A 23,131-nucleotide genomic window follows, 5' to 3' on the forward strand; every position below is an offset into this window, starting at 1 on the left:
AAAAGGCACATTGGATTTTAAGAAAAATAATATTCCACTGCACGCTACAGGCAATGACAGAATTCTAAAACATGAACAAATGCTCTGTATGTTTCTAAGAAGAATGTGCAAATAAAATGGAAATGAAACCTGAAGTATAAAACCTTTTAACAGATTTATATTTATTCTTTCAATTACTTGTTCTCCCTGTCTAAAGCAAGCTCCTACCTTTTACCACACCCATCATTATTGCCTATTTATCACTGTCTGACATATGTTAGAACCTCTACCTGCCTTCTGGAAGGCATGCAACATTTTTCACTGAAAGGCAATCTAAGAGCCAGAAAACTTGCCTATCCCAGGTACCTTCACATGTTGGTGCATCAGCACACTGTCATACTATATAAAGGCATCACCCAACAACTGGCTTCAATCTGGGCAACCTCGTCAAACTGAAGAAATGAAGGTGCTCTTCTGGACTCTTCTGGCTGCAGCCATGCTTTTTGGACTAGGTAAGTTCTCCAACAAGATTGACATCTTGGTCTAGTATCAATAATACAGCTCAGGTGGCTAATATTGCTTCCACTGCCAAGGTCTTGAAAAACCATTTGTGGAACAATCAAACCCACTCATTCTTTCATCCTGCTGAGCTGGATAAAAAGTGTGGCATTGTGCTTTGTAGAATCTGGTATTATGGGTACATGGAATAGAAAACTATGTAACAAGCAGTTTTTTACTATCACAGCCTCTCAGGGCGGGATGACCTATTTGATTTCTTTGCTTATTTTAGCAATGTTATATAGTTTGGACTACAGCCCAAGAAGGTTAGAGGGCTTTACATGGTTAAATAGGTATCAGTTTCATACTAAAAGACATATAGCGGAAAGTAGTGTCAGCTGTTATAGATAGTTATAGATAATAAAAGAAACATGTTAAAACCAGAAGGACAGTCATGCATTTTTGCAGATTTTAGATGTTTAATTTGATCTGGTGACTTACAGTCCTCGTCACTAGCATTTAATTGTCAACACCAGTCCTTATGACAGTCTGGCAGTGGTGCCGTTAGTCTAATTTTATCAGTTGTTAATTAATTCAATCTACATCAAAATGAATAATGCCTGCTGCCCAACCATTTTATAACTATGGGGACCTGAAATAGTATGAATTGGTATACTTGTAGGAGTGTGGTGGGTTAGTAATTCTGTTGGTACCGTCACTGGCACCACTGCCTGCACTGGCTGGGGAAGTGGGTGGTACAAGCTGCAGTGGAGTCCTGACAAAGGACCTGAAACATACTTTTTATTTTTTTACAAATGTGGGGCTGGATTTAGCTGTATATCATTTGGAATTATGAGCACTTTTATTTATTTATTTATTTATTAATTTTATATAGCGCGACAGCTACCCGTAAGGGTTTCCCGGCGCTGAAAGACAGTGGTAGCAGAATACAATCCAGAGGGAAATTTATAGGACAAAAATCCAGGTCTTTACGGCTTTACGGAAGAGAATATGACAGTTCTCCATACGCAAGTCCAAGGGAAGAGAATTCCAGAGTTTGGGTCCTCTCATTTGCTCCACTTTTAGCAAATGAGAGAGTTTTTTGTTGTTATCCTGAACAGGAGTATTTCCCAAAGAAGGCAGTCCATACTTAGAATGGATTGGTAAGTTCCAGTAGGTTAGATTTTTCTCACTAAGTACTTAGGTGTGTCTGCTTGGCGAAATTCTTGTGCAATACAGCCTAGCCTGGAGTTGCTTCTTGCTTTGATGTGTAGCCACTTCAGGGTGACACGCAGAAGGGTGACATATTCCAACTGTTTAATTTCTTTGTCTTGTTAGGCTGAAGTGTCGGGGGTTACTTTCAGTGAAGCATTGTGTGTCTTGCATATCAGGTAATATGGAGCTCTCATGATTGAGAGAATTAATAAAGTACAGTCTCCTTTAGAAATGAAGGGACTGAAGCTATTCAGAAGTCTGAACTGACACTGGGCAGTTCTTGCTTGACAGAAAAGTGGGTTTGCATGTTGACTTTCTTATCCTTGCTAAAGCACTGAGATGTTGTGACGCAAATAAGCAGAAGTTTGAAGTTTAGGATATTTAGTGAGGTGAGCCAAGATTAGATTAGGATGGATTTATGCAGAGGTCTGATAAAAAGAAATTCTGTTTTGAGGGGTTTCGGTTTGAGATGATGATCCATCATCCAGAATTGGTTGTTTAGAAGAATTGTTTTACAGCACAAATAGGAAGAGGAATATGCCTCTAAAGATTGTTTTTGTGCAGGAAGAGTGGAAGGATCTCCAGGAGCTAAAGCACAGCACGAGTCACACAACGTCCCTATTTCCACTCTTTAGCGGGACTCTGATGAATGTTGCAGTTTTTTGGAAACTCTGCTTAATTCTGCAAGATCCCCCATCCTCTGAGGGTCAAGAATGTACAGGCTATTCTGCATGTGGGGTTATGCTATAAATCTTGAAGCATGCAGCATGCAGCTATATAAACAAGAAATGGTTCACTGACAATATATAGAATCAACAAATATCGTGGGAACATAAATATTGATGACAAAAATATTGTTGTCTTATAAGTATAATGTCAATAACAAATATATTGGAAAAAATATCGTTATACACTAATATAAAAAAATATCATTTTTATTTATAATATATTCAAACATACTAAACAAAAATATGTTTTCTTTAAACAGTACTATGATGTAATCAAATGTATATTAATTATTTTTAATGATATATTCATTTTAAACTTTTTTTGTAAACACATATATGTGTATTTAAACATAGATAATTTTACACTATTAATGAAATAATTATTATAATTTATGTTACCATTTACAAATTGTTTGTAAACTTTAAAAAATGAACACACACATATTTAAATATATATATTATCAGCCATATATTATAAGCAATATAATGCAAAAAAGCACAAAAATCATAATATAAATTTAAACATTATAAACAAAACAATTGAATAGTATGAATACTACATATACCATTCCCAATTTCTGCAAAAGTACGGAAATCGTTGGACTTGGAGAGGTAAAATGTACTATTCCTACTCCCGTATGTGCAATAGTAGGTAAAGCGTAGGACTCAGGAGTATTAAATGTACTATTCCTGTTCCATTCTGTGCAACAGTAGGGAGAGTGTTGGTTTGCGGAGGGGCATACTTTACTATTCCCACTCTACAGTGGTGCAACAGTAGGGAAAGCGTTGGACTCTAGAGAGGTACAAAATATTATTCCCACTCCAGTCGGTGCAACAGTAGGTAGAGCATTGGATTTAGGAGAGCCGCAAATTCCTATTCTCAATCAAGTCAATCAATCAACAACATTTGTAGAGCGCACTACATACCGGTGAGGGTCTCAAGGCGCTGGGGGGGGGGGGGGGCACTACCGATCGAACAGCCAGGTCTTGAGTAGCCTCCTGAAGGTCAGCAGATCGTGAGTCTGTTGTAGGTCAAGTGGCAGGGTGGGCCAGGTCTTGGCGGCGTGGTGGGAGAAGGACCTCCTGCCAGTGGTTATCCTTCGGAAGTGCAGGATGATGGCGAATGAGGGGTCGGCGGAGTGAAGCTGGCGGTTGGGGGTATAGAAGGAAAGTTGTGTGTTGAGGTAGGCTGGGCCAGTCTTGTGGAATGCCTTGTGTGCTTGGAGGAGAAGTTTGAAGGATATCCTCTTGTTGACGGGTAGCCAGTGCAGGTTTTTCAGGTGGGGGGGTGATGAGGCTGTGACGTGGTACGTTGAGGATCAGTCATGCCAAGGCGTTTTGGATGTATTGCAGTCGTTTGATGAGCTTGGTTGGGGCTCCTGCGTAGAGGGTGTTTCAGTAGCCGAGTCTGCTACGGATGAGGTCCTGGGTGACTATTCTTCTTGTTTCTGTCGGGATCCACCTGTAGATTTTTCGGAGCATGCGAAGGGTGTTGAAACAGGAGGAGGAGATGAGAATGACTTGCTTGGTCATCGATAGCGTTGAGTCGAGGAAGATTCCTAGGTTGTATGCGTGATCGGTGGGTGTCGGAGCTGCCCCCAGTGCCGTCAGCCACCAGGAGTTTTCCCAGGCTGAGGGGTTGGAGCCGAGGATGGGGAATTCTGTTTTGTCCTTGTTAAGCTTCAGTCAGCTGGTCTTCATCCAGCCCGCGACGGCCTTCATTCCTTCGTGGATGTTGGCTTTGGAGGTGATGGGGTCCTTGGTGAGGGAGACGATCAGTTGAGTGTCGTTGGCTTAGGAGAATATGTTGAGGGCATGCTGTCAGGTGACGTGTGTGAGCGGGGCCATGAAAATGTGTAGGACTGAGGTAGGAGTCCTGGGGTATGCTGCAGATGATCTTGGAGGCTTTGGATCGGAATTGGGGAGGCAGATGCTCTATGTTCTGCCAGAGAGGATGGAGGTGGTCTATTCCAGGGCTCTGTTACTGATCCTTACGGCTTGGAGGCATGTGTGTAGTGTGCGGTGGCAGACTGTGTTGAAGGTGGCAGAGAGGTCCAGGTGTATGAGGGCTGCAGTCTCACCACTGTCCAGCAGTTTACTGATGTCATAGGTGGCAGCGATGAGGACAGTATCGGTGCTGTGGTTGCTGCGGAATCCTGACTGGGAAGGGTCCAGGATACTTTTTTCTTTGAGGTATCGGGTTAGCTGTCTGTTGACGATCTTCTCAATAACCTTGGCAGGGATCGGGAGCAGAGAGATGGTCCGGAAGTTCTTGAGGTCTTTAGGGTCAGCCTTTGGTTTTTTGAGTAGGGCGTTGATCTCAGCGTGTTTCCAGCTTTCTGGTCGTGGTCTCGAGGGAGAGATTGATGACATTGCGCAGGTGTGGTGCGATGGAGCTGCTGGCTTTGTTGAAGATGTGGTGCAGAAATGGGTCTGATGGGGAGCCGGAGTGGATTGTGCTCATGGTCTTGATGGTGTTATCGATGCTCGCGGTGGTCCAGGTTAGCAGGGGGTCGTGGTCGATGGTGTGCCGAGAGGCTGTTGTGTTGCTGTATGTTGGGGCTGTCTGGGTGTTGAAGCTGTCATGGATGTCAGCTATCTTGCAGTGGAAGAAAGTAGCGAGGGAGTCGCACAGGGCTTGTGACGGCGGGATGCCGTTGGTGTTGGAGCTGAGGTTGGAGAGTTCCTTCACAATGTTAAATAGCTCCTTGATATTGTGTGCATTGTTGTCGAGGTGGTCCTTGTAGGAGGTCTTCTTGGCCATCCTGATGAGGTGGTGGTTGTTGGCGGGTGGTGTATTTGTGGGCTGCGCGGCTGTCCGGGGTCTGTCCGCTGTGCCATTTCTTCTCTAGCTTTCGACAGGCTTGATTGGAGGATAGGAGCTCTGTGGTGCTCCAGCTGGCCTTCTTGTTGGTATCTCTGTGGGGGGGGTTTCATTAGCAGGGCGAGGGTGTTGGCGCAGTTGTCGATCTAGCATCTGAGGTTGCGTGCAGCGTCGTCGGTGTTTGAGGGTTCGTTGGGTGGGCTGAGAGCGAGGTTTGCGTGAAATTGGTCTTCGATGATTTTTCTCCAACAACGGCGGGGGCTCTGTTGGGTGCAGTAGTGTATGGTGGGTTTCTGGAAGGAGATGTGGATGCAGCCGTGGTCGGTCAAGAGGAGTTCGGTGGTGTGGCTGAAGGAGACATGAGGGCTTTCGGAGAAGATGAAATGAAATGAAATGAATGAAACTTATATAGCGCACGACTTACCCTGGGGCATCTCAGCGCTTGCTTAGGGAACCCGTCCTGGTATTCCCCTGTGAGATAACCCTGGCAGGGTATCCACAAGGTGAAAGCCAGGCATTCCACTGCGAGGGGCCATTGTGAAGATTAAGCAAGCTATTGCCCAGAGTCGCAGAGTGTGAACCCGTGAGTTGAGAAGGCACCGGAGCGAGAATTAACGAGTCCGTGGAATTTTGAGCCCAAGACCCGCCGAGGTGGGGAATTGAACCCTGGTCCCGGGCCGAACTCAAGCTCCAGGTCTGCCGTCTCTAACCCCTGAGCCACACTTCTCCACATGGGGTCAAGCATGTGGCCTGCGGAGTGGGTGGGTGTTGTGACAAGTTGTCTCAGTCCAAGGTCGGTGAGGTTACCGATCAGGGTTGTCGAGTTGCTGTCGTTGTTGCTCTCCAGGTGAAAGTTCAGGTCTCTCAGGAGGATGTAGTCGGTGGAGGTCAGGGCGTGCAAGCTGATGAAGTCAGATATGGAGTAGCGGAACTGGGGTCGGGGTCTGTAGACGAGGGTGCCTCTGACTGTGGAGTTGGGGTCTGTATGGATCCGGAAATGCAGGTGTTCGGCGGAGCTAAGAGTGTCGTCAATGCTGGTCGAGACCCTGATGCTGTTCTTGTGGATGATGGCAATTCCTCCTCCGACTCTGTTGGTGCGGTCTCTGTGGGTGATCTTGTAGCCGGCAGGGATGGCTATGGCTAAGTCGGGTGTGAAGGAATTGTTCATCCAGGTCTCTGTGAGAAAGGCGACGTCCGGGGATGTTGTGTCGAGCAGGTCCCAGAGTTCGTTGGCGTGTTTGCGTGCAGAGCGGGTATTCAGTAGGATGCTGGTGTAGCTGCAGTTCCAGCAGGTGAAGGGACCGTGTGTGTGTTTCAGGCGGCCTTGAAGCAGATGGGGAGAGAGAGGAAAAAAATGGGCACAAGATACACCAATCAAGCAGAAGGGAAACAGGCAAAACAGTGGCAGTGAGGGGAAAAACAGGCACAAATGCAAAAATCAAACAGAGAAGAACAGGCAAAACAATGTCAGTGAGGGGGAGGCAGAAGGCAAAAACGGGCACAAGATACAGAGGAAAAAAAGAGTGGCACAAAAAATGGCAGCGAGGGGGAGACCGAGGCAAAACGGGCAGAAGATACAAACCTCAGGCCCACCACTGGCCACCAGGGATGAGGCACAGTTGGTAGCCCGCGGCTGGAAGAGGGCCTCAACTTTCAGCACCAGCAGCGTCAGGGCACACAGGCGGAGTTGTGTGGTGGGGGAGCGACCTACCAGCAGGTCACTACACTTGTGGGGAAAGTGTTGGATTGAGGAGGAGAAAATTGTGTTATTCCTAATCCTATTGGTGCGGCAGTAGGAAAAACAGTGGACTCAGGTGGGGTAACAATTTACTCTTCCCACTCCAGTCACTGCAACAGTAGGGAAAGCTATACTTTAATTTAATATAATTTAATTATAATTAAAACACTACCCACCCTTTGACGCTACAAACACAACAATCCACCCATCATATATCACTTAAAGAATTTAATAATTACACAAGTTACATAATTAATGACCAATTAAAAAAAAATCATTGATAATTGAAATTCATTATTCATTATTAGAATTATTTTCCTTTTCCAATTTACCTCCAAAAAACACAACCCAAATCAAAAGTATTAATAACAAATTAAGTTAAACATGCACTTTACTTAAATAATTATCAATTAAAAACCTAATAATAATAAGAAATGAATTATTAAATCTTGATAACTAGATTTCTCCCCATCCTGTACCCCTAAATAAAAAACACAACCAAAACATAATGCAATTGAAAAAATATTACAAAGAACTATAATTAATTATCAATTATATACTGTATATTAATTAGGATTTAATTATTGATTGTAATTTAACTACTTTCCACCCTATACTCCAACAAACCCCACAACCTGCACCTAAAACGTAACACAATTACAACAGTTAATTACACAATTATTATAATTAATTATCAATTAAATAATTCATGTCAATTAAATATTAAGTATATATAAATTACTTCCCAGCCTGTACCCCTATAAAACCCACAACCTGATACGGCACTATAAATACAAATAAACTAATAAGTTACATTTAAAAACAACAAAATATTTACATCTTTATTAAAAAACTAATAATAATTATACAATTTATAACATATACAAACAAAATATATACTAAAATACAGCAAAATAATTAAAAAACTATAATATTAACAAAAATATTTTTGTTGACATTAACCACATAGGTATAGTAAATATATAAAAATAGATATTTTTGACATCAATATTTCTGATATTAAAATCAATATTATTTTCAATTATATTTTTACACACAAACATTTAAACTCAATGTTTCTGCTCCTCAATATTTTATTTCAGATATTTTGTCAGAATACCAAAATAAATAAGAGTGTCCTGCACCCACTGCAACATACCCAATAAGCTTTGACAACATTAACCACAGTCCAGAAAGGCAATAGGTCCCCTCTCCTTACCTACATACAAACCTAACTCATTATGAAACAGAATGACTGAAAGCAAGAACTTTAACCCATTAGGTAATGTCTGACCAGTTACATGTCAAAAAGGCGAACTTGTTCTCAAAGTCTAGCAGGAGTGATGAACTCTCCCATCTCTCAGCGCCTCCACCAATGGACACATACTTAAGGATATGTGGGCCATTGATAGGAATATGGTGAGATGAATGGGATAACAAAGACACTGCACTCCCCCTGGATATGGGTAGGGCAACTTCGGAGCTGCTATGCCTGAATTAGCTCCACAGGCTTTTCTTCTGGCACCATTCAATCTCTAATGGAAATAGCCTTTGATATCTATTGGCTGTTAAAAGCAAAAGTGAATTGAACCTTAGAAATTCACTGCTTTCTCTCCAGGCCTAGCTCACTCTACTTGGCACGCCCAAAACAAACTTGCCCCTTTTGAGTGTTCGCCGGAGGCTACAGGAGAGGCCTACTCTAGCATATGAAGAGGAGTGGCGCAGAGGCCAGGCTGATGGACTCCTGACTACAGGGATCACTGTTCAATCCCCCGCGGTAGGTTAGCCCAGCACCATGTGACGCTGGGCAATTAGCTCGCTTAATCTCCTGGAAGGTCCCCAGCGCCGGGATTCCACTTCGGTGGTAGATGTGCGCTTTACAAATACTGGTATTTTATTTCATATGTCCAGTCATGATATAGGATATAAATTAACATCCATACAGATGTATCATACTGTGTCTGTCTCTCTCCTTTTTGCAGCATATTCATCATTGCAGTGCTTTACATGTGGTGGCTCGGCGTCCCCAATGAATTGTCTAAAAAAGACCAAATGCAATAAAGATGACACCTACTGCAAAACTGAAATGACTTTTGCAGAAGGTAAGGACAAACCGAAATGTATGTGCTTCTCATGATTGTAGACATGCATCAATAAATGTGAATTCATCGGAATGTTTTGGGGTAGCAGAAATAACATCATGTATACTTTGATCCCCATAAATATATGAAAAGTTTGACTCTTTATGCTGCATATTGACTCTCATTAGCATCAAGCGTGCAGCTGAGGTAAGGCAAAAGGATAACGCAACAGAAAACATCCTGTTGTTTTAGAGCCCTGTTCACTTCCTCTTGCTGCTGTTTTTACTTTTGTTGGCCCCTGAGACAAATGATAGGAAAGGCAGTGCCAGGCCACAACATGGTTACTAAACGACAAGCCAATGATTGCATGTTACCTCTGGCAATGTGAGAAGTTCTCCTAACCCTAGTCCTCCCAGTGGGTGACTGCCACAGCATTATCTCATCTCAAAAGTACTTTGGATAAAATACATTGAAAAAAGTGGATAGATCAGAGGTATGTATAAGAGTTATATGTGCCCTAAGCTTAAACTGTGAAATTTAAGTGTGAAAAGTCAGATTTTACATCATGTCATCCTCAAGACTAGTTTAGCTTTTGGACTGCTAGATTTGCAGGGTTGCAGGGCTTCTGCAAAATCACAGAACTATACTTGGGATTATGGGACCTTAGTAGGCAGGGACTGAGCTATCCTACCACCTTAGTACTAGTGAGCCTGGGAGCGCCCAGCTAAAGTGTCTAACATGCTCTCCTACTCACTCACAGTAATTAGACACTCCACAACACAACACTCCTGACTCTATCAGGACTTGTGGTTACAAGACACACCCTTTTGCTCACTCTTTTGTACTCATCCACAATAAGATCTGACAGAGACAGGAGAAAAGTTTAAAATATTTATTTCAACTAACGTGCTCTAGTATGCTGTATATGTGTAATAGCCAGTTGAAAAATGACGAACACAAATACAGAAAGCATAGAAAGTAGTCCGTAAATCATAAAATGAACTTTAGCGATATACAGCAGACTAGCCTAACCTCCTTCCCCTTGTATAGAAGCAAGATAATTATATATCTGAGTTTTAGCAACAGACCCTGTACATCAGTCTTATAAATGCAAGATCTACATTACAAGTGCTGTCATACTCCCTGGAAAGATCACTCTCGAAGTGTGTGCCACCTATCTGTGTGTTCCAATATGACCAAAGTACATGCTCCCAAACAACAGCCGCTTCTGCAACAGCTGCTTCTGCAAGTTTTGTCTAGGTGCTGGGCCTGACCAGAACAGAATAACAAGGGGCTTTGTTGTTGGACTCGGTCTAAAATGTTCAGACTAAATCCCAGGAAAGAACAGAGTGCAAAAGCTGCAGCAAGTTCTATGTGAAAGTTTCAGCATGACACAAGCAAAATAGGTTCTTGTAGTAACGTGTTTAAAAGCAGAAGACTGTCTACCATGTGCTAAAGCTAACATAGGGATGACGACAATGCCCATATGGGCTACATTTTTTTTTTGTTTTAGATTTATAAAGCGCTCAAATACCCATGGGTGTTTCGGCGCTACAGACAGCGGGCTTATACCAAATAGCAGAATGATTTATTAATTGGACAACCGGGTTTTTGTCATTTCCTTAAAGTTAATAGAGACTGACAGGATCTGATCTCTAATGGAAGAGAGTTCCTGAGTTTTGCAGTGGCGACAATAAAACGCTTGTCGCCCCATGAGGCGGTTTTAGTGCATGGAACCTTAAGCAGGAGTGCAGTGGATGAGCAAAGTGCCTGGTTCAGAATATAAGTTGCTAGCTCCTTGATTAGAAACTGAGGTCCAGAATTACGGGAGGCCTTGAAGGTAATGCACAAGGCCTTGAACTTTATACGGTTTTTCACAGTGAGCCTATGATACTTCTTAATAACATGGGATATGGGCTTGTATTTGGGGGTTCCTGATAACATTCTGGCTGCTGTGTTCTGGACTGATTGTACTTTATGAATTACCTTATTTTGGGAATTCACAAGAAGCCCATTACAGTAGTACATGTACAGAGTTTTCCCCGTATTCAAAGTGAGAAATGGTAGGATCTTTTTTATAATTCGCAATTTATGGAAGAGACCACTGAGTTGGCATGAGGAACAAAGTTCAGTCTGTCATCATATATGACGCCCAGATTCCTAACCTTGGTGACTGGGATCGGGGGGGCCAATGAGGAGGGCCACCAAGAGGGGGACTAGATGAGGGATATTTTGCCAAATGTCATAACCTCTGTTTTGTCAGAGTTCAGCTTAAAGCAATTGCTGTCCATCCAAATGCTGATGGCCGGCATGCCCTTTTGAATGTTGGCTGCTACCCTTTCACCATCTTTGTGTATAGTCAGCACCAATTGCGTATCATCGGCATACGATGTAAGGCTCATCCTGTGTGCCTTGATAACTCTAGCTAAGTCCGACACATATATGTTAATAAGTGTCGGACTGAGGGATGAACCTTGCGGAACATCACACGGGAGGGCCAGTTGGACAGAATGTAAAGTGCCAAAGTTTCTCGACTGTGTGCGGTTGGTGAGAAAAGATGTCAGCAAGGCTCTTGCTTTATGTTGAACGTCCATTTTAGTGACATGGTCAAGTTGGTATGATCGACCATGTCAAAAGCTGCTGAGAGGTCCAGCAATATTACAACTGTCATCACTCCCTGATCCAGAATGATTCTGCTATCTTCCGACGCCTTAATAAGCGTGGTCTCTGTTCCTTGGCCTATACGGAAGCCAAATTGAGTGTCATCTAACAGATGATGGTCTTCAATATACTTGGAGAGTTGAGTATTCATCGCCTTTTCAAAGATTTTGGCTGGAAAAAGCAGGCTGGCTATTGGCCAGTAGTTTTTAATATCAGTTGGCTCCAGGTTTGCTTTTTTAAATAGGAGTTTTAGGATAGTTTTCTTCCAGGTTGTGGGGTATATACCTGAAGCCAACATAGCATTATAAATACTAGATAATACAGGTGCCACCTGTTCAGCGACTGGTTTTAGTACAGCCGGTAGACAAGGATCATTAGCTGAGCCTGATTTAATAGAGGAGATTAGATTGACAATCTGGTCAGGTGTGGTGTTTTCAAATTGTGATAAAGAATGTTCAGTGGTGCCATTTATCAAAAACTGGTCTACAGTGTTAGTCTCGGATGCAAATTTTGAGTAGATGTTATTTACTTTTTCAAAAAAGTAGTTCGCTAGAGAGTCGCACAGCGACTGTGAAGGGGCTGAGACTCCGGAGGACGTTTGACCTGATAATTTAGCGACTACTTAAAAAATCTGCTCAGTAGAAACTTACGCGGATTCAATCTGTGCAATATAACATTTACTTATGGCACTATTTTCTGGACCTTTGCTATATCACAGTACCCCTGATGGATTGTCACCTGCTATAATGCTCTGTGGGCAATTGTTTCCAGCTGTATCCTCCTTTGCTCACCTTTTAAAATAAGGTATTTCGCTGTGGAGCTAAGGCAAGGGCTTCTTAGAAAGATGTACCTAAACACACATTATCAGACTACGAGCGGAATGTTCTATCTTGTTCACTCTGTGTGTCGGGTTCCGTCTGTTATCAGAATAGAGGAAGCACTGTGGAAGAAGAGATCCAGACTAAGTTATTATGATTCAATTGGAGACCAAGGTTGACTGCACTGATTCATTTTGGTATATTGTACCTTTGCACAGTATATGTTAATTAGGTTTTTATTGTACCTTCAAAAGTCAGAGTCGGTACCTTGTACGTAAATAGGAGGGCTGGAATCCAAACATGAGCTCAGGTTTTACATATTTAGATTCCTTAACATTTTTGTTTAACTTGTTATATGTCCGAGTCAGTATTCAATGAGATTAGTGATTTGAGATACATGGCTGGGAGATATTTGCTGCACCAGTGGGCAGAGCAAAGACCCCATACCATCTCAGAAGGTAGTCTATGGTGAGAAAGGCAGTAGTAGGTACCTGAGCTAGATACTAAGCAGTGAACGGATGACATCATGCCACTTGCTTGGGTGACTGCCTCACCAACCATAGAAAACTCTACCCTACTTTTAAGTCCTGGTAGAGGGTCAGAAAGCTGAAAATGGGCCTGAACCCCAGTCTGGAGACTCCTAGCTGTATTCTTGACTTTGTGAATCGTCTCCAGGACTGGTCAAACCAGCTCCATGATTTCCTATTACACCCAATTGAGGGTGGGATTGCCAGAAGCTTTGGAAGATGACAGGAAATCCTTAAGCATATATTTGGGGTCAAAAAACACTTGGAGTGGTGTGTGGCCAAGTTGGCTACTGGGTAAGACGTGCCTTGATCGTCTCCCTGCTCCCATCGGCCCGCTGAGCAGTCTTGTTACCGAGAACAGAGCAGTGCGAGGTCCCAAAAGCTGGGGGAGTGTCTGGGGAACCCACCGAGCACCAGACTGAGCAGAACGAACAGGCGACGTGACTATCACCAATCCTGAAAGCAACAAGATGAAGAGACAAAATGGCGGCACCTGATGCTGATCCAAATTGAAGTTTTGGGTCTGGCGGAGGCACAAATCGGCAAAGGATGCACAATACCAGAGGTACGCTGCAATGGGACCCTGGGGCTCCACTGGCTGAGGGCAATGCGAGCCCCGGACAGAATCCTGGAGGTAGCACCATTGCGGGCGGGAGAACTCTCGAAGAGAGGGAGCGGCCGAAAGTGGGAAGTGCGTACCTTCCCTTCATCATACACAGGAGCTGGGCAAAGAGTGGCCAAATAGAAAAATTCCTACCCCAATAGCACTGAAGGGACCTGCAGCATATGGAAGGCTCGAGGAGACACCTGAGTTGGGACCAGGGTAAAGAGATCTGCAGGCGGTGCTAAGCTTAGGTGGGGGCCGGGAGGCAAAGGTGGCCGAACAACGTCAATTTACGGCACAGCGAAGCGGGTCGAGAGAGGCAAGGAATTTGCAAACACTCACTCGAGTGCTACAGGGCCTGAAATAGAGCACACAGAAAGGAAGCAACACAATGAATCTGAGGGGCCGAGGGGGCCCATCAGCAGTAATGTTATGCCAAGCAAAGAACGGCAAGAAAAAGCAACGTGCCGGCTGGCACTTTTTCACGCAACGCTGGGCCTAAAATAAAGCATGCAGAGAGGAGGCCCATAGATATTACGGCTGTCAAGGGGGAACTGGTGAGTGTTCAACAGGGAACAAAATCAGCTGCTCCTGAGGGCCCGTGGGCCCAGTTTGGCCAACAGATAGGCAGCCCTTGCTAGGAACTCACAAGGTGAATGAGTGGACAGGTAAGCTAAGCGTGTTTCCACTTCCTGGTACGACACCCTGAAGAGTTTACGAGACCCAAGAAACACAGGTGCCTGAGGAGCTAGTGAGGAGTATGGGGAAACTTCCGGCCGAGCCCCCTGTCTCCGAAGGGAATGACAATTGGCTGAGGGAGTTGAGAAACATCTACTTAAGGCCCAGCTGCGTAGCTAAAAAGGTGGTTTCCAAGCACCTGGGAGGTGAACCAGCCATACAACCATTGTGCAACACACATGAGGTGCAGCAAGGCGTGAGGTGGATCTGGTTAGCAGGGGCAGTCAACATGTCTACACTACAAGGGAAGAACGACGGAATCAATCAATCAATCAATCAATCAATCAATCAATCAATACCATTTGTAGAGCACACTATATACCTGCAAGGGTTCCAAGGTGCTGGGGTGGGGGTGCTGTTGCTACTGGTCCAACAGGTAGGTCTTCATTTGTCTCCTGAAGGACAGAAGGTCTTCGGTTTTTCGTAGGATGAGGGGGAGTGTGTTCCAGGTTGTTGCGGCGAGTTGGAAGAAGGATCTGCCTCCGGCTGTGGCTCTACGGATGCTTGGGATGGTGGCCAGGGAGAGGTCTGCGGAGTGGAGTTTCCTGTTGGGTGCGTAGAATGAGAGTCGACTTTTGAGGTAGGACGGGCCAGTCTTGTGAAGTGCCTTGTGTGTGTGGATCAGGAGTTTGAAGGAGATTCTTTTGTCAATAGGGAGCCAGTGCAGGTTCCTGAGGTGGGGGTGATGTGGTCACGGCACAGGACCTCGAGAATCAGGCATACAGAGGCATTCTGGATTCTTTGCATTCTGTTGATGAGCTTGGTCGGTGGGCCGGCATAGAGGGTCTTTCCTCAGTCGAATCTGCTGCTGACTAGGGCCTGGGTCACTGTTTTCTTTGTGTCTGTCGGGATCCATCTGTAGATCTTGCGGAGCATACAAAGGATGTAGATGCAGGTGGAGGAGACAACGTTGACTTGTTTGGTCATGGTGAGTTTCGAGTCGAGGATGACTCCCAGGTTGCATGCGTGGTTGGTGGGTGCATGGGGTGTCCCCAGTGACATGGGCCACCAGGAGTCATCCCATGCTGAGGGGTTGGGCCCAAGGATGAGGATCTCAGTCTTGTCTGTGTTCAACTTAAGGTGACTGTCCTCCAACCATTCGGCAATGGCCTTCATTCCCTGGTGGATGTTGGATTTGGCAGTGAAGGGGTCCTTGGGGAGGGAGAGGTGCGTGTCATTGGCATAGGAGATTATGTTGAGGTCGTGATGTTGGGCGATGCGTGTGACGGGCGCCATGTAGATGTTGAACAGCGTCGGGCGAGGCCTGTGGGACTCCCCAGATGATCTCGTAGGCTTCCGATCGGAACGGGGGAGGCGGACTGAAGTGGTCTTGCTTGTAGTAAATCTGTAGATTGATGACAGAAGCCAGAAGTCTTCATAAAATGAAGTATTTATTAAAATACTCAGCAAGTAGGTGAAGCGTTTTAAACGGCTCAGGTTAGCAGGTACAACTGCCACAGAAGCATTCTCTATTCATAGAGCAACATTCTTTACATAGAAATATAGAATACATGAGCCACTACAAAAGAACATTTTAACATATCTATTCTCTATAAAAGAAGAGCACTATTTCACAAAGTACAGAAACCACACGGACTCTCTGGGTTCTGCCGGATAGGAAGATGATGTCCAGTCCAGGGCCTTGTCTTGGATCCCAGCGTCGTGGAGTCGAGTGCATAGTGTGCCGTGGCAGACGGTGTGGATGGCGGGGGAGACGTCCAGAAGGATGAGCGTCGCCGTCTCACCCTTGTCCAGTAGGATTCTGATGTCGTCTGTGGTGGCGATGAGGGCGGTCTAGGTGCTGTGGTTGCTGCGGAATCCTGACTGGAAGAGGTCTAGGATGTTGTTGTCGTCGAGGAAGTGGGTGAGCTGGATGTTGACTATCTTCTCAATGACCTTAGCTGGGAACAGAAGCAGGGAGATGGGCCGGAGGTTTTTGAGTTCGCTCGGGTCCGCCTTGGGTTTCTTCAATAGGGCGTTGATCTCTGCGTGTTTCCAGCTATCAGGGAAGGTCTCAGTCTCGAAGGAGAGGTTGATGATGTTGCGCAGCTGGGGTGTGATGGAGCTGCCGGCTTTGTTGAAGATGTGGTGTGGGAAAGGGTCAGACGGCAAGCCCGAGGGGATTGTGCCCATGGTCTTGATTGTGTCTTTGATGCTCACGTAGGCCCAGGTTGTCAGGGGGTCGTGGTTGGTGGGGTGGGGTGGGTCCGGCGTGTTGGGGCCTGTTTGGGTCAATTCAATTCAAAAACTTTATTCGATCATTTTAAAAAAATAATCATAAAAGTGCATACAGTACATCACATAACTTACAATTAACAAATTAAATTTTATAGACATTAAGTTACAAAGGACATACTTTTCCTAACAGATGCAGATTTTAAAATATATACATCAGTAAAAAAGCACACATTGGGTGCATCAAGTGCGAATAAAAGGCTCATGGCTGATTTCATAGAACATACCTTATATTTTTTTAAAAGTGGTTTCAAATAGATGATACAGAATTGTAGGTAATAAGGGCAAATCAATAAAAAGTGCTCAGTGCTCTGCTTTGAGGTCCCGTCACACGGGCATGGGGCTACGGTATGTATCTTGATGTGCGGACAAGGAACAAGCATGTGAACAATCCTCATTCGTAGTTTTGTAAGGACATACTGGTGTGAGCGTATAGTTACCCTTTTTAGATAATCTGCAAAACCAGATTCAGCCAGGTTATATGTATTGTAAAAACGGTGTGTAGAATACTGGCTGGTGGCAACACTACGCTTTTATGCCTTAGCCCTCATATACACAAGCTTTAGCTCTTTTTTTGGGATATCCGAGGCACTGGAAGGGTCTTCATGGACATTCAGCTTAAATACATCTTTAAATGAAGTAAAAATGTAATTGAGCAAGGGAATCAGGTTACACTTGTCCAAGTGGAGGCAGTCATTAATGATTTTCCTTGTGAAACTGGTTTGTCCTTTAAACCAGATAGATCTCCATACCAGTAAGGGTCTAAGACTAATAAGGTCTGATAGATGCTCCAATCCAACCTCCTGGTGGATCAAGCTGGTAGAGAATGAGGATGGTAAACAGAGGAGCTTCTTAATGAATTTATTTTCTTCAACTTGAAGCAAGTTATGGTTACAGTGTCCCCATACCCCTGACCCATAAAGGGCCAGAGCTACAGATCTATCGCGATATATGTACAGCATATCAAATATGCGCCTGGAGCCCAATTTGGATGCAAATTTAAAAATACCAAATGCACATTTCCCCATTTTTGCCCTGACGTTGGTCATCTCATGAGACCATATACCCCCGTTGTTAAAAGTAATACCCAGATAGCAAAATTTGTCAACCACTTGGATCCTTTGATCCTTAAACGAAAATGATCTTAATTTATTTACTTTCTTTCCACAAGCCAAGATGAAAGTTTTTGAATTGTTGATCTTAAGTTTTCTCCCGTTGATAAAATCCAGAAATTTGTCCATAAGTCTCTGCAGCCGACGGGGGTTCTGGATAAGAGAACCGTGTCGTCCGCATAAAGCAGTACCGGGATTGCTAGACCATCAGCAGACGGAGCATCAGCACTAACTAATCGCAATTCCGACTCTATGGCATTAATAAAAAGAGAGAAAAGAAGGGGGGCGAGAACACATCCTTGCCTAATGCCGGAACCTACTCGGATACTAGAGGTACATTCACCCATTGGCCCAAAGCGGATCTTAGCGGACAAATTACTATACCAACGTGCCAAGAAATAAGCCCCTTGCGAAACCCAAACTGGGAGTCTGCAAGGATGCCATTGTCTTCTACCCATTCCTCCAGGCGAATCAGTAACACCCTGCTCATTATTTTCATGGAGGAGTCGAGAAGAGAAATAGGGCGATTTTTCTTGGCCTCGCCCTTATCTCCCTTTTTATAAATTGGAATAATAATCGACTCTCCCCAGGTCTGTGGTGCAGAGACCATAGAAACAGCGTTAAAGACCTTGGTCAACAGGGTGCTCCATAGCAATACATCTGCTTTGTATAGGTCGATAGGGACCCCATCAGGGCCGGGTGCCTTCCCTCCTTTACTACACCGGATGGCATTATCCACCTTGGCGATTGTAATATTAAGCGGTGTAGGGGGACCAGAGTCCGAACCGTGTCTCTCCCTGGGGATGTCCCTCCTGGATTAGATATACTAGAAAAGTAGGATACCTAATTTTCCTCGCTTACTTGGGCAGAAAGTACAGGGTATACCTCGTTATGTAAGAATGGATATTAACAGTATTCCAAAATAACTTGGTGTCCCGGAGTTCCACGGCCTTGGACATGTTATCCCACGCTTCCTCCCTTAATTCCTGCTTCCTTAGATTCAGGTGCATTTTGTAAATGCGCCTTAGAGAACTGACCGCTTCCCTATCCCTAGGTTTACTAGTGAGGGCATTTTTTAAATTTGTAAGGATTTTGTACATGCCCTGTTAAACCACCCTCTAGGAGCCCCTAGTCCCTTTACCTTGTTGCTAGTCAGAATCTTTTTCGTAATCTCGTTAATTATATCAAACCCAGTTAATATACCTGTCAGGCCTGTATTGGGCTCGAGGTGGAGAAGTGTGGCTCAGGGGTTAGAGGCGGCAGACCGGGAAGCTGAGATCGGCCCTGGACCAGGGTTCAATTCCCCGCCCCGACGGGGGGTGGGCTCAATAATTCCACGGACTCGATAATTCTCACTCCGGTGCCTACTTGACTCACGGGTTCACACTCTGCGACTCTGGGTAATAGCTTGCTTAATCTCCACAACGGTCCCTCGCGGCGGGATGCCTGGCTTTCACCTTGTGGATACCCTGCCGGGGTATCTCACAGGGGAATACCAGGACGGGTTCCCTAAGCAAGCGCATAGATGCCTGCGATGTGGGAGATTTGCGCTATATAAATACATGTACATTTACATTTACAGCATTCCACCTCCTGGAGACATGCAGACACAATTTTGACCAACAGCTGCTCCTCATTATGCCTACCCCATTTAATCATAGGACCGTTCGGTCTATGCAGGATTAAATCCGCCACTGTTCCATGTGACACTCCAGCCTTCTCCCCCCACAAAAACAAATGCGTTGTAAGACAATTGTGATCACTAAGGGCCAGATCTAGTACTTCCGGGGTGTTACACAGGGTGTTAATGCTTGCTGAGACTATGAGATAGTCTATGATAGTGGCGGAGTTCCTTCCCACAAAGGTTGGTACCAGATTACCCCCTTTATCTTTCCTAGGCGACAAAATCAGCAAGTCCAATTTAAGCATAAGGGTATTAAGTGAATCGCCATAGGCCGTATGTAGGAAATGAGCCTGGTCCTCCCCGTCCTCCCCTCCAAAACCAAACACCCTCAAGAAAGAATAAGAGCACATATGAATAATAAAATCTCCTCCCCACAAAATGTCAATGGGAACACAGGTTTGCCCACACAAATTGTCAACTACCGCATCAAGTTCATCGACAACTAGAGAACTGGAATGGTTGAACACATTATTATAATGGTTGATTATTAAAACATTCCGGCCACCATTGTGCTGCAACCTTAGTACCTGTGAATGTGAGTCAACTGTCATGTGAGTTTTGACTCGCACCGGAAGACTCACAGGGAGCAGAATCACCAACCCGCCTCTGGCTCTACCCATGTTGGAACTCTGGGCCGGACAGTTATAAGCAACATAGGCATCCAGTAGGATATCTTCAGTAGACCATGTCTCCCGGAGACAAAGAATATCAAACTTTGTAACAAAATCCGACCAACCTAGGCGGTCCGCCTTATTTCACCACCCTGCAATATTCCAACTCACTAACTTGTATCCTTTTCCTGGAATACTTGCTTCCCCGGCTATATGTGTTCCCATGTGGGGAGGGGGCAGACACCTATTCAATGGTTCATCTAAAAACAGGGGGTTGGTAGGTGCCATCTGGGGTGTCATAGGGGATAAACTATCACTTTGGGCAATGACTGAATCCGGGTATACCCCTAATCCCTCATCTCCATTTGCCGGGCAACCTACAATGGGTCCAACTTCATGATCATAACAATAACTCGGAAATCCCTGCACCCCAGGGTCATTAAGGGGTTCCATTTGGGCCTGATTATATTGTGAGCAAACTTCCCCGTGGAGAGTGATAGACCCCGAGGGATCATTCCACCCCATGGACCCAGCGGCGTCACTAGGGGGGTGCGGGGGGTGCGGACCGCACCGGGTGACACCATTGCCTGGGGTGACACCGTTACGCTGTGTAGCACATCTCTGCAGCCTCACCTCACCTCTGCTCGGCTTTATAATCAGGAAGTCTCCAAGGAAATACCAAATACTTGTATTTCTTTTACAACAAGATTTTATTAGTTTCAAAAATTCCGTTCGTAACGAAAATGTAGTTGAGATTTTTTAGAAAATAATTATTTGAATGTGCTCGTCTCATATTCCATCAGAGGCATATTTTTATAATAGCTATAGACACCGACTTCAACTCTGAGAGTTTCCTCAAATGTCCTTTCCGCGGAGGGTAAACAGCCGCCCGAGCCCTCCTGTCTGAGCCGAGCCCTGAATCCTGCTGGGTAGAGGGAGACACCTTTAATATCTTCAGGTGATACAACTCCGTGTTTGCAGTTAGATGTTCCCAACAAACAGCCTTCGCACGTTGGCATTTTAATTTTGTCCCTGCTTGGGTGGGTGTAATAAATATCAGATGTTTCCCAGAGTAATATCTAATTGACCAGCTACAAGTGGTCGGCTCCAGTGAGTGTGAGGTTTTCCAAGATTAATCTTTCGCAATGCATGCAACAATTCTAGTTGCACATTTAGCGCCGCGAGGCAACACAACATGACAAAGTGCCAATTATACACTTGTAATATCAAATAACCATCGGTTTCAGTTTTCCAAATGTGACTATCCCTTTTCAACCCACACACAGCTGTCCCAAGGCCGTGCAACAAAGCAGCGTATTACTAACTCATCACTGAACGCCAAAATTAGAAAAAAGTGACTTCCTAACAGTTACAAGGAAAGGGTTAAAAGAGCAGCAGGCGGGGGATGCAGGCGGAGGGGGTGGATGGTGCAGTGGATGGTGCAGGCAGAGAGGGAGTTGGTGCAGGCAGAGGGAAAGATGGTGCAGGCATAGGGAGAGATGGTGCAGGCAGGGGGTGAGACGGTGCAGGCGGAGGGGAGACGGTGCAGGCGGAGGGGAGACGGTGCAGGCGGAGGGGAGACGGTGCAGGCGGAGGGGAGACGGTGCAGGCGGAGGGAGAGATGGTGCAGGCGGGGGGAGATGGTGCAGGCAGGGGGGAGATGGTGCAGGCAGGGGGGAGATGGTGCAGGCGGAGGGGAGATGGTGCAGACAGAGGGAGAGATGGTGCAGGCATAGAGGAAATGGTGCAGGCAGAGGGGAAATGGTGCAGGCAGAGGGAGAGATGGTGCAGGCAGAGGGAGAGACGTTGCAGGCGGAGGGGAGATGGTGCAGGCGGAAGGGAGATGGAACGGACAAAGGGAGAGATGGTGCAGGCGGAGGGAGAGATGGTGCAGGCAGAGGGTGAGATGGTGCAGGCAGGGGGGAGATGGTGCAGGCAGGGGGGGAGATGGTGCAGGTGGGGGGGAGATGGTGCAGGCAGGGGAGGAGATGGTGCAGGCGGAGGGGAGATGGTGCAGACAGAGGGAGAGATGGTGCAGGCAGAGGGGAAATGGTGCAGGCAGAGGGGAAATGGTGCAGGCAGAGGGGAAATGGTGCAGGCAGAGGGAGAGATGGTGCAGGCAGAGGGAGAGACGGTGCAGGTGGAGGGGAGATGGTGCAGGCGGAAGGGAGATGGAGCGGACAGAGGGCAAAGGGGAAATGGTGCCGGCAGAGGGAGAGATGGTGCAGGCAGAGGGTGAGATGGTGCAGGCAGGCGGTGAGATGGTGCAGGCAGGGGGTGAGGTGGTGCAGGCAGAGGGGAAATGGTGCAGGCAGAGGGGAAATGGTGCAGGCAGAGGGAGAGATGGTGCAGGCAGAGGAAGAGACGGTGCAGGTGGAGGGGATATGGTGCAGGCGGAAGGGAGATGGTGCGGACAGAGGGAGAGATGGTGCAGGCAGAGGGTGAGATGGTGCAGGCAGGCGGTGAGGTGGTGCAGGCAGGGGGTGAGGTGGTGCAGGCAGAGGGGAGATGGTGCAGGCGGAGGGGAGATGGTGCAGACAGAGGGAGAGATGGTGCAGGCAGAGGGGAGATGGTGCAGGCAGAGGGTGAGATGGTCCATGCTGTAAGTCGTGAGGGGGTGACACCATGAGTTACCCGCACCGGGTGACACCAACCCTAGTGACGCCACTGCATGGACCTCTGAATGTTATCAAGCAATCTCAGGGCTTCCGCTTCAGTTCTTCCCATCGGACTACTTAGGCGTGTTACAGTAGTTAGAGAGTTATCCCTAGGAATCCCCACCACATCAACTGCGTGGTCGGTGCCCTCCGAGCTGAAGGTATGTATTCCACTCACCTCATCCCCTAAACTCAGTAAACTTCAATCACAATCATCCAATACGTTAAATATCTTGAACCTATTTGTGTTCCCCAGTGGCGTAAATGGCTTTAAATGGTCCATTCTCCTATTGGCGGTTGTATTGAACCTAAGAGGTACAATATTCCACCCGTAGAGATCATGAACCGGTACAGAATAAGGCATATATGGAGGGTTCCTGACGTTCTGTGTGATTGGAGAGTAAGTATTAGAGTAAGCTTG

General features: G+C 45.8%; 1 protein-coding gene across 1 annotated transcript in view; it reads left to right on the plus strand.

Moving 5' to 3' along the window:
* Positions 1 to 439: 439 nt before the first annotated feature.
* LOC147724910 (ly6/PLAUR domain-containing protein 2-like) overlaps positions 440 to 23,131 on the plus strand; it is a 97,830-nt gene continuing 75,138 nt past the window's right edge. The window contains exons 1-2 of the mRNA XM_086918129.1: positions 440 to 491; positions 8,965 to 9,084. Of these exons, the coding sequence (XP_086774255.1) occupies positions 440 to 491; positions 8,965 to 9,084 (172 nt within the window). The remainder of the gene's footprint in view (positions 492 to 8,964; positions 9,085 to 23,131) is intronic.

This window comes from Lissotriton vulgaris, chromosome 4_1 (assembly GCF_964263255.1).
Source record: "Lissotriton vulgaris chromosome 4_1, aLisVul1.2, whole genome shotgun sequence".
In the NCBI taxonomy this organism is placed as follows: domain Eukaryota; kingdom Metazoa; phylum Chordata; class Amphibia; order Caudata; family Salamandridae; genus Lissotriton; species Lissotriton vulgaris.